At 49.6% G+C, this 12,079-nt stretch overlaps 1 protein-coding gene across 1 annotated transcript in view; it reads right to left on the bottom strand.

The window, feature by feature from the left end:
- Nucleotides 1-12,079, bottom strand: part of DDX47 (DEAD-box helicase 47) — a 98,014-nt gene that overhangs the window by 62,423 nt on the left and 23,512 nt on the right. The window contains exon 6 of the mRNA XM_088468010.1: nt 10,070-10,141. Within this exon, the coding sequence (XP_088324136.1) occupies nt 10,070-10,141 (72 nt within the window). The remainder of the gene's footprint in view (nt 1-10,069; nt 10,142-12,079) is intronic.

The raw sequence follows: 12,079 nt of genomic DNA on the forward strand, positions 1-12,079 counted from the left end.
ATGCTTTTATAAAGAATAAACATTCTGGCAATTAAAAAACGCACACGTATTAAGTGTAAAGCGCTTTCTTACAACTTGCAAGACATGAACAAACCAGTAGGTAAAAGACCGGTCAAGAACCACACACCTCGCAGGACTGAGCGTGAGGGAGGGCTCGCAGTGTTCCCCAGCCTGCTTAAGAGAAATGGATTCAACAGTAAGTTGACCAAAAATCCTATTTTCTCTTGCAGCAAGGCTGGGGAACACTGGACCAAAGCCTCACCCAAGGGAGGGAACGCTCAGGCTGCCTGATCGGAGAATCGTACACCCAAAGTGGGTGCCGCCGGATGCAAAAAAAACCAAAAACCTGGAACGTAAAAATGAGCAAACGTGCGGACAGGGGACCAGATAGATGCACGGTAGACCTGTGCTGCTGAAGTCTCATTTCGCTCTGGCCAAAAGATCGGTGCCGCCCTAACGGAAGGCGCTGTCATCCAGTTTGGTGGCGGATGACCAGCACCAGAATGGGCAAGTGTAATAACCGAGAAGATCCAACGCGCAAGGGTCTGCTAAGTAGTCAGCCAACCATGTTGCTATGGGTCATAAAGAACCCGCAGAGAACAATGCGGCGTACCAAAGACGACAAGTCCAAGGAATTCTGCAGAGCTCAGGTAGCAGAGCCCGAAATTCAGTGTCCCGGGAACTCGTGGAAGAATAATATCCAAAACCAGTGTCGGCTGGAATCGGAAAACCGGTACAGAGAACCGCACAATCTTCATGAAAGGCTAGCAAAGGCGGCTTGCAAACCGTAAATACGGTACTATGCAGAGGGAAGACCATAGCCATAAGGAAGACCAGCTTCCAAGCAACTTAACTGAAGATCCATTGAATGCAACGACACCAGTGGAGCCAATAAGAATAGGATTAAGATTCCACGGCTCCACATGCAGACAAAACGGTGGCTAAATACGCAGAACACAGTTTAAAAATGGGTTGGACCTTTGGAAAGAGAGCTAAACTCAGCTGTAAAGAAAAGGACAGGGCCAAAGCCTGGTTGTCACAAAACTAAGTCTGCAAGCAGCCTCCAAACCCTCCCGAAGGAAGACCAAGAAACGAAAGGCGGAAAATCATAACAGTTACACCACGAGAGGCAGAGTTTCCAAACCTGAGGTAAAGCGTGAGATGGAAACGGATTCTGGGCTAGCAGCCTAGTTAGGACCACGAGAGAGATACACCTTCAGCTTTCTCATTCTCAGGCACACAAGTGGAAAAGTGAAAATGTGGAAGACGCCACCACGGCCAACCGACTTTGGGAGAACATCCTCATACCATGACCAGCGTAGCCAGCCTAAAGCCTCCAGGATTGCCCTCACTCAGGAAGCTTTAATGCTCCTGGAGACTTGATGGAACAGAGCGGACAGCGGAAACCGAAGCTCTGGATGATAAACATAAAAATTCCACGGAACAGTCAAGGCAGCCACTTGCGGAAGCCAGCGGATATTTGGATCCAATCCAAAACTGTGTAGTCTCGCAAACATGCAGAGAGGCCATGAATCCCCCCTACGGAAAGGCTCACTCCTGAACGGTAGGGAGGAGGGAGGGAGAGGGAGACAGACCGACAGACAGACCACTACCTTGGGAAAAAAGTGGTCTATTGAGTAAGTCCACTGTCCAAAGAAAGTCCCACTACCGGTATGACCATCACAGAGAGACGGAAGAAAAGTCTCCGCCGCCGCGGACAGGGCCTCCAATAGAGCCAGGACGATAACATGGAGCTCGAGACCCTCGTTCAGCCGAACCGTAGTGGGTGGTGACCCAGGGCCCCGGAGACTAAAAGCAATTTTATGGCACCTCAGCCTAGGATACTCGCGGTCGTGGCCACAATGAGCTAATCCGAAAGGACCAAGGAATGGACCTGTGCAGAACGGAAACCCTCCCATCAATGGAGAGTGACAGGTGCTGTCGGACAGAAGGAGAACTGAGACGAGAGGTATGCTGAGCAACCCCGTCAAGTTTGGAGAATTACCCACTGGGACTCCTGTGAGTAGAATCTGGTCCACTGAATGGCCTCCACATGTAGACCAACTTGCATAACAACCGAATGTTCCACCTGGTCGACGGACAAGGCACCGACCAAACCTTTGACCATGAGGGTCCGGTCACTGTCCTCCACAAGAAAAACACAGCCAGAGAGAGGAGTCGGAGGTCACCCCACAGAAATGAAGGCACAGACCAGGAGACAAGGGAGACCTAGCAAAAACCGGGATACCGCACTGATCAAAAAACACTTGAAACAAGCGACCTAGAAAGGTCCCAAAACTGTGAAGCCGAGGTATTCTCCACCAGCAGAGCCTCCAAAAAGACCAAATTGTGATGCATTCTGTGCGCACTATGCGCAGCAGCCTCAACCGTATCGTGTTGCAAACACACAGAGCCGAGACTCCATCCGGAACCTCAAGACATGCATTCCAGATGTCCAGCGAGGAGGTTGGCCCCTGCGCTGTGGATGCCTAATCGGTGGGAGTTCATGTGAACTGAACTATCCACCCCCTTGTGCTGAAAGCACGAAGAAACAAGAGCAGCTGGAATGTGCCATTTCTGTACCTGCAGCGATACTGGAGCAAACCGCCCCAAAGCTGCGAGGAGGAGCTCCTGGGGCAGAGAGAAGGAGAGACACACACAATGAAGCCCAGGCTACCTTGGGACCATGTGCCCAGACCGGAGAGAGTTACTAAAACCTGCCCCCGGAAATCTAACCCCTACCAGGGAAGAATTGGCTTGTGTCAGCCTGACCTTCCAACGAGGCACCACCTCGAAGGAGAAGCATAAACTTGGAAACGCGAACCCCTACCATTCGGACGGCCACCGGCCGGCCAGTTCCTGACTGGTCTGGATTAGCCAATTTTGGCCAAAAGGAGAACATCCTTACCACACCGAAGATAGCGTACAGAACACTCAGGTAATGAATCTGTATGCGAAGCGCAGAGCCAAAGAGGCCTTCAAGCCGAGCCGTAGCTTAAACCCGGAAGCTTGAGCAGTGTCGCTTGGCCTTCCTCACAGAGCCTGTCGTGAATGTCCACCCAATTCAGCAGGGAATCCCAGGGCGAATCACTATGATACCTCTCGACAAATACGTCAGCAGAAGTGACCATAGCTCATTCCACTCCTGGCGAGGTTCGCCAAGACCGGATAACGACCCTAGAACCCATCAAACCAGACCGGAGACAAACCTCCAAAGGCCAGCTGGCGGATAGCTATCGGGCGCTGAGCCTTGAAGGGCGTATGGTGATCTAAATAGCTACCACAGCCACTACTGTGGGAGATGCTGCCACTTTTCTTAAACTGCCGGAAGCTAATGCGCGAGGAACGGAGCTCTCTGAATCTGGTGGCGCCTAAGCCTTTCTGAGGAGACTGGAGAGATTCGCTGAAAAGAAAGTGAGTTTACGGTGCTAATGCTTTGACAGCTCCACAGCATATCAAAACCTCCTAGAGTAGCGCACAGCAGCAAGGAATTGCCCCGGATAGTAGGTCAGCACCCATTGGGACAGAGCAAAGCCTCGTAAGTACCTTTGCATGCAAAATGTGTAAAGGGGCTCTGGAAGGATGAAAACGCCTCCAAGACCTCACCTCCACCTGCGCTTCGCACAGCAGAGAATTCCTGAAAAACCGCACCAAGAACCTGACGGAAGTAATGACACCGCTGGGTACTTAACCCTATGTAGGGAAAGAAGCGACTCGAGATGAGGGAATACCCAAGTATGCTAATATGCTCTGTTTCGTTGCTCTCGGTCCGGAGGCCCCTTTGCAGGGCTCCAATTTTAGTAAATATGCTGCCAAAGCAAGCACTGCATACAAACGCCAAAAGTTAGGGCTGTAGCAGGAATCCCAGCAAACACACACCACGGTGTTAGGGCTGTAACAGAACACGAACCCACGACCACAGTGCGGTGAGGCAGTAACGCTTACCACTACCCCGCATGTGCTGCCCATTGTAACTAAAACCAGCAGGTGTAATTTACCTAAGGCAAAATAACCACTCTCAGTTCGAAACTGCTGCTGGTGATAAGTGCTGTGTGTAACTGACGCGGTATGCAGCATATGCTGGGTAGAGTTATGTAGGGGTACTACTGTATTTCTCAGCCCCTCTTACAGTGTATTACAGCTGTTGCTGCAGCAACAGAATAGCAGCCAGTACACAGGCATTTAAAAACATTAAATTGTGCAGTACTTATCCTTCCTGGAGCCAACATTTGAAGCTGCAGGGGAGCAGCAGAGTGGAGCATTCTCCTAGAGAGTGGCACACATGTGAGTACAGCAGAACCATCCGTCCCCGCAGTGTGGCTGAAGGCAGGACCAGAACATGCCCTACTCCTCAGACCCTTAAAGAGCACTGGAATTGTGGTATTGAATTGGGAGGAGCTTAGGATTTAAAGCTACAGTTTTATAAAGTGCCAGCTCCAGCCCCACCCTACAATCCCATGGTCCAGTGTTCCCCAGCCTTGTGCAAGAAAAAATATGAGATATTGTAAGAACTTACCCTTGTTATCCTGTGGAACCCTATGGACTTCGTAGAAATAGAGATACCTTGGGGTATTGGGGATGGCGGCAAACATTGGGCACTTCAGAGTTAAAGTTTTCAGCACTGAGGTCCCTCTCCTATACCCCGCCCCCGAGCCAAGGCATCTCGGTTACGTAACAAGCCATAGGCCGGAGGAGGACGAGAAGAGAGAAGAAAGTCTGGAACACACAAGAATTACATTCTCACCAGAAGGAGACTGAAAAAACGGTGAGCAGCTCAAAGGACATCTGCAGTACAGTTGTGACAGGGCGGGACTTCGTAGAAATAGAGATAACAAGGGTAAGTTCTTACCATATCTCATATTTTCTATTTCAGGGTCCATATGGTATCCACAGGATACCTTGGGGATGTCCCAAAGCAGTATCCTTTAAGTTTGGGGACGCTCCTGTGCTAAAAGGAAAATCCGCCGCCCGAAGGAAGCATCTTGAGAGGTGAAGGTATCAAATGCATAATACCTTACAAAAGGTATGGACAGAAGACTATGGCCCTGATTCAGAGCCGGACGCTCTGACCAGAGCGCTCGCTCTGAATCAGGGCCCTCCTCCATTAAAATGGAGCTTCCTCCTGGACGCTCGTATAGCTGTGGGTCACCACCCACAGCATATACGAGCGTGCAAAAAGATGGTCGCGATGGACCCACAGACAGTAGAATGAGCCTTAACAGAGGATGGTACAGGAAGGCCCTCATGAATGTAAGCCTCAGAAATCGCCATGTGAATCCATCCTGCCAAAGTCTGCTTAGTGGCAGGCCAACCCTTCTTATGGAAAAGGACAAACAAGGAGTCCGACTTCCGAAATGAATTGGTACGGTCAACATAAATCCTTCAGGCACGTACCACATCCAAGGAGGCCTCACCAGCAGAGAGGTCTGGGGAATCAAAGGCCAGTACTATAAATTTCCTCACTGATATGAAAACTAGATACCACCTTAGGTAGGAAACCAGGGCGAGTGCGAAGCACTGCCCTGTCCCTATGAAAAATCAGAAAGGGAGGGAGACATGAGAGAGCAATGACCAGTCTTAGCTGAAAGCCATTTTAAATCCACTGAGCCCAGTGGTTCAAATGGCGGTCTTTGGAGAGCCCTCAGGACCACAGCCAAATCCCAAGGAGCCACTGGTGGAACAAAGGGAGGCTGAATGCGAAGTGCATCTTGCATAAAGGTGTGGACATCAGGAAGAGTAGCAATCCTACGCTGAAACCTGCACCTTCAGGGAAGCAAGGTGAAGGCCATGATCTAAGCCCGCCTGTAGGAAAGCCAAAACCCTGGAAATCCTAAACATCTGAGGATCATAGCCTCTAGGGCGACACCATTCAAAGAAAGTAAGCCACAATCTGTGGTAAATTCTGGCAGAAGCAGGCTTCCGAGCTCCGAGCATGGTGTTAACTACAGAGCTGGAAAAACCCCTGGACCTTAAGAGGGCTGTCTCAACAGCAACGCGTCAAAGACAGACGACTCAGGTCCGGGTAATGGCAAGGACCTTGAGAGAACAGGTCAGGACGTAGAGGCAACAGCATCGGAGTGTCTATGGAGAGACTCCGAAGATCTGAGTACCAGTGACGTCTGGGCTACGCTGGAGCTATCAACAGGAGCGTGCCTCCTTCTTGCTTGAATTTTCAAACCTGCAGGTCCACCGGACCGACAGAGCATCTATCAGAAGAGACTCTGCGTCTCTTGTTCTTGACACATGCAGCTTGTTGTTGCAGCTTGCTGTTGTGTTGGGAGGCCACGAGGTACATCTCCAGAGGGCCCCACTTGTTCACCAGTAGTTGAAACACCTCCTGGTGAAGAGACCATTCCCCTGGATGCACGTCTTGACGGCTGAGAAAGTCTACTTCCCAGTTGTGGACTCCTGGTATGAACACTGCCGAGATGGCAGGGAGATTGACCTCCGCCCAAGCCAGAATGCGGGACACCTCTGTCAGTGCCGCCTGACTTCGGGTTCCTCCGTGGCGGTTTATGCAAGCTACCGTGGTGGCGTTGTCCGACTGTACCCGCACAGGTTTTCTGTGAAGAACAGGTCCTGCTTGCTGGAGAACTCTGAACACTGCCCGGAGTTCCAAGATGTTTATTGGAAGCGCAGATTCTGCTGGTGTCCAACTGCCCTGGAACAAGTGTGGACCAGTCACTGCTCCCCAGCCTCGGAGACTGGCGTCCGTTATAAGAAGGACCCAAGTTCGCCACCTAAAAAGGGGCGTCCCCTGTCCAGGTGAGCAGTCTGTAGCCACCAGGCCAGAGACAGACGCACCTCCGGAGAAAGCACCATGGTCTGTGTCTTTATCTGATGGGGCAACCCATTCCATCTGAAGAGGATCAACTTCTGCATAGGTCTGGAGTGAAACTGGGCATATTCCACCATGGCGAACATTGACACCATGGAGCCCCTTAACCTCATCGCTGAGTGAACAGACACTTGACGGCTTTGAAGGTAACTGCGTACCTTTGCCTGTAATGCAGAGATCTTTTCCTTCGTCACAAAGATCCTCTGTTGTTGGGGGTCCAACAGGGCTCAGAGATGGAGCATCCTCTGTGAGGGAACCAGGGAGGACTTCTTCCAGTTTATCAACCAACCGTGATTCTGCAATACAGATATTGTCAGTTGCAGATGGTGCAGAAGGATCTCTGGAGACCCTGCTAACAACAGACAGTCAACCAGATAGGGCAACAAGCGGACCACCTGCATCCGCAGGTGGGCTGCCATGACTTTGGTAAATACTCGCAGTGGCCAGACCAAAGTGCCTGGAACTGGAACTGATGGCTTAGCACTGCAAACCTGAGGAATTGTTGGTGTGCTAAGATAATAGGGACATGCAGGTAGGCGTCCTGAATGTCCAACGACACCATGAAATCCCCAGGCTCTGTTTCCAATATAATGGAATGCAGAGTCTCCATCCTGAACCGAGGAACCCTCAAGGACTTGTTGAGGGATTTGAGGTTGAGGATGGGCCGGTAAGACCCATTGGGTTTCTGCACCAGGAAGAGATTGGAATAGAATCCCGCTCCCCTCTGGGGTAACAGAACAGGCACTATAACTCCAGCCTGGAGCATGGAGTGCAACACTTTATGGAGTTCCCGGGCCTTCTCCTGATCTGACTGAAGGCCTGTGGTGAAAAACCATTTGGGAGGCCTTCGCCAGAAGGAGAGGGCATACCCCCGAGAGACCACTTCTCTTACCCAAGTGTCCGCGGTAGTCAGGTACCAGCACTGGGCGACCTGAAGAAGTCGGCCTCCCACTTTGGGGTCCCCCAAGGGGAGACTCGTCCCGTCAGGCTAAAGGCTTATCGTCCGATTTGGGAGTAGGATGTCTTGTACTCCAATCCTGCTTCTTTGGCTTGGCAGATTTCCTGGTCCCTGATTGTCTTGGAAAAGACTACCTTGGATATACCCTGGGCCCTATAGGACGAAGTACCAGACCCTGATGGGACTGCAGCCGATGGCAAACATGCAGATTTAGCTGCTGCCAGCGTGGCCACAATTTTGTCTAGATCAGGATCAAACAGGTCCTTTCCATTAAAGGGCAAGCATTCCAATCCCTTCTTGGAATCAGCATCCACTTTCCAAGAGCGCAACCACAGGGAGCTACTGCTGCCGAGGAGATTCTGGAAATGAGACCTATATCTAGGGCTGCCTCATTAATGCACGTGGCTGAGTCTCTGAGATTGCCCACTAACTCCATCTGCTCAGCTGAAGAGTCAGTGTCCAGAGATGCCATAGCCGGTCTAGCCCCCCCCAGCAAGGGAATAAATGGATTTTAGGCATATTTCCACCTTGCGATCCGTAACATCCTTCAAGGGAAGACATGGAGGGCATGGGCAATGTAGCACTCCTCACTAAGCGTGTGACATGAGAATCCACCTGTGGAAGAGTTTCCCCATTTGGAAAAATAATTATCTGCACATGGGTATGTAAAGGCCAAGCATTTTTGAGGCTGGAGCCGCTTACCCGGATTCTTCCACGCCTCCTCTAAATGATCCACTAACTGACCAGATAGAGGAAATACAGTGGCATCTCCCTTAACATCCTTAAAGAAGGCGTATTTAGATTTGGCCACGGGGGGGGGGGGGGATCCTCATCCTCAATAACAAAGGCCGCACGGACTGCCCGTATAAGGCCAGGTATATAGGCTTTAGACCCAGACTTCACTTGGTCAGAAAAGTCAATAATCTCACAGTCATCAGACGTCATGTCATCATCATACTGAGCCGTCTGAGACACTAAAGTCCGCAATGGGTGACTCCCCTTGTAAAACGTCGGTCAGGTGCTGTACCGTGACACTACCTCCTGCTGCGATAATCCCATCTGGGGAAACGCAGGGGGCGTCGCCAACTGGCCCACAACGGTTGTAAATGCCGTTGGGCCCAGGGCGGTTCCTGCATAGGCGCAGTGACAGAAATCGGGCGTGATATAAGATAATCCCTCACCGTTCCCATCTCCCTCCGCTAACTGTACATTGTATGTGGTACATTTTAGCTGAAGAAGATATTCACGTTCACTCCCAGACATGAGTGTAAACGGAGTGTATGTGACTCCCCACACAGAAAAACACTTTTACTATGAGGCAATGAACACCCTGCAACACCGCACCGCAAGGGCTTTAGCAGAGGAAGAACAGGGATAGTAAAATGGCTGAGTCAGTAGTGAAAGTACAGGCAGACAGCGCTAGCATATAGTCACATACAATGCAGAAATAAGTCACCTGCACTACAAGCACTATGATCAACTACTCAGACCAGAGCATGGTAGGAAACAGTGCTGCACACTCTGACCTTATCAGAGGAGAGGTATGCGGGGTGACCCGGACCGCGATGCCACCTGTATCAGAAAGCCAGCAGTGTTTGCACACTTCCTTGAAAATGGCCGCCGAGGAGCTGAGAGGAGGCGGGCCCGGGGGAAAGAGCGCTGACACAGCCCGCCAGACCGCTGTGGAAAGGCACTGTGCAGCAGGGGGGCACCGGCTGTGAGACAGGGAACGTGCGCTCCCCTGGCATGCTATTAAGCCCATGTACGCTGGAGCATTTCCACACTGCTGTAGCCTGCTGCCCCGGGTGGTCAGCGGGACCCTGCCTCTTACCTGAACCCCTTGAATCTGGTCAGTCAGGGATATTCCGGGGTCACCACTAGTTGTGATCCCAGACACCCACCAGCAGCCCTGGATCAGTACCGACGTTCTGGTCCGGCGGGGTGAAGGAGCGACGGCATAGACGTCTATTGACTGTCTAGGCTGTGCAGCTCATCTTGTGCAGCAAAGCTGCCTTGAAATAACTTCAGGGGCTTTTAACAGCCCCCCTCTGAAAATGGCACCTACGAAACTAAGATGCCTTGGTTCGGGGTGGGGTATAGGATAGGGACACCAGTGCATCCTGGGAGGCTGAAAACTAACTCTGAGGTGCCAGATGTCTACCACCATCGCCTATACCCCAAGGTATCCTGTGGATACCCTAATGGACCCTGAAGTAGAAAATATGATAGCCGTGACAACTATATTTGATAAACACAACATAAATTTCGCTCACCTTTTTAGTCATTGTGGCAGAGAAAAGAAAGGTCTTGCGATCACGTGGGATGACTTTAAGGATTTTGTCCACCTATATAAAAGAAGCGGTCTGTGAGAGATAGGTCTACGAACCGTTTCCTTAGTTTTACAGCAAGAAGAATATAACCTTAATTAATGAAGGGGTGCATTCAAGAGACGAAACATTTCAAAACAAAAATAGAAATTAGGCTCTTATTTTATTTGGAGAATATTAATTCGAATAACATTTTTAAATCAAACATCATTCATATTAAATTTCGAGTTTCAAAAATGTAAATCTAGCTCATGGACCTGGCAAGTTTAAAATTACCCCTACCTTACCCGAAAATGGAAACGGATTGCATTGCAGGCACCCAGCAGCTTATGACGTGTATGAAATCCATCCAGTCTTCTTCAAAGAAGCACTATGCAGCTGAATTAAAAAGAATGGATGGATTCAGTGCTGCTCGCTTCCGGTAAGGGATGGCAGAAGCCTAATATTTGCTTGTTAGGATATATTGAAGGGAGCTTATCCAATAGTAGTTAACCCCTTTCATCTTTGCAAGCCTCTTAGCAATTGAGAGTAAAAAAATTGCAAAAATTTCTACCAAGTGCACAAAGAAGACGATAATTAAAAAAAAAAAGAAAACATTGATGACAGCAGTCTAGTAACAGGGAGTTGTACCTATAGAATAAAGGGAAAACCATATAGTCTATTTATTAAAAAAAAAAAAAAAAAAACAGGATTTTGGTACTTACCAGTAAATCAGTTTCTCAGGTTCCACGTGGGAAGCTGGAGCTTAAAATAATGGGGTATAGACTTAGTTGAGTAGAGCCTGGCACTTTAAACTGCCCCATCAGCCCCAATTAAGAAAACTGAGCCAGAGAGGAGACTGAGGATAGAAGAGAAAAGAGAAGAACAGTCCCAAGAAAGTCGACCTGCAGAACCGAACAAAACACTGCACACAACAAAAACTGCGCAGAAAATGGTCATGGAATAAAAAAATAAATAATAATAATAAAATTTAAAAAAAAAAAAAAAAACAGAAAAGCCTTGCTCGGCGGACATCCAGTGTCCCCTGTGGAATCAGAGAAACAGATTTACTGGTAAGTACAAAGATCCATTTTTCGCCTTCATCCACTAGGTGACACTGGAACTTACAATACTGGGGACGTCACAAAGCCTGAGAAACCTGCAACCAACACCATGCGGCCAAACCTAGAATAAGATGTCGCAAAAGTGTGCAGCGTATTCCACGTAGCCACACAACAAAGTTGAGAAGAAGCACCCCTCCGCGCAGCCCAAGAAATACCCACCAAGCACGTAGAATGTGCAGAGATGGATACAGGTGGAGGACGACCATTGGCGTCATAAGCCTGTCAAATAGTCAGAGGGTTTTTTGACGCAGGCGAACCTTGCCTGGCCGCAGCATTAAGGACAAAGAGAATCCAATTTACGGATTCCCTCCATACGGGCCACATAAACACGGAGAACCCATACCACATTTAAAGAGAGTGTAAAAGTCCAGAAGAATCCAGATTGGAGTAGAATCCCTGAGTCCTCTGGGGAGTCGAACTAGTTGTTTTATAGGATCGACTGTAAGACCTGTGGTGAACAAAAAATGAACAGGAGGAGGAAAAAGCAAATTCTATTTTGTAACCCTGGGACACAAGATTCCGAACACATGTGGATCCAAATGTCCGTAAACCTTAAAAGGCGGGCACCCACCTTGGTATCCCCCAGGTGGGACGGGAGCCCATCATGCCGCAGGTTTATCAGTTGGCTTGGGATCCGGATGATGGGAGCTAGAAGCTTATTATCCTCTAGAACGACCTCCTTTAAAATGCAGAGGAAGCGCACCTCTTGGTCTGTCTTGGAATCTAGTGGGGGTCTGAAACGAACGGACCCTTGAAAGAACGACGTGGAGTCGCTGGCAAGGAAGGTAAATATGTACTGTTGCCGCCCGTGGCCAGATAAATCCATTTATCTAGTTAATGCCCAAACAGTATT

Source organism: Taudactylus pleione, unplaced genomic scaffold, assembly GCF_031769625.1.
Source record: "Taudactylus pleione unplaced genomic scaffold, aTauple2 ptg000080l, whole genome shotgun sequence".
Lineage (NCBI taxonomy): Eukaryota > Metazoa > Chordata > Amphibia > Anura > Myobatrachidae > Taudactylus > Taudactylus pleione.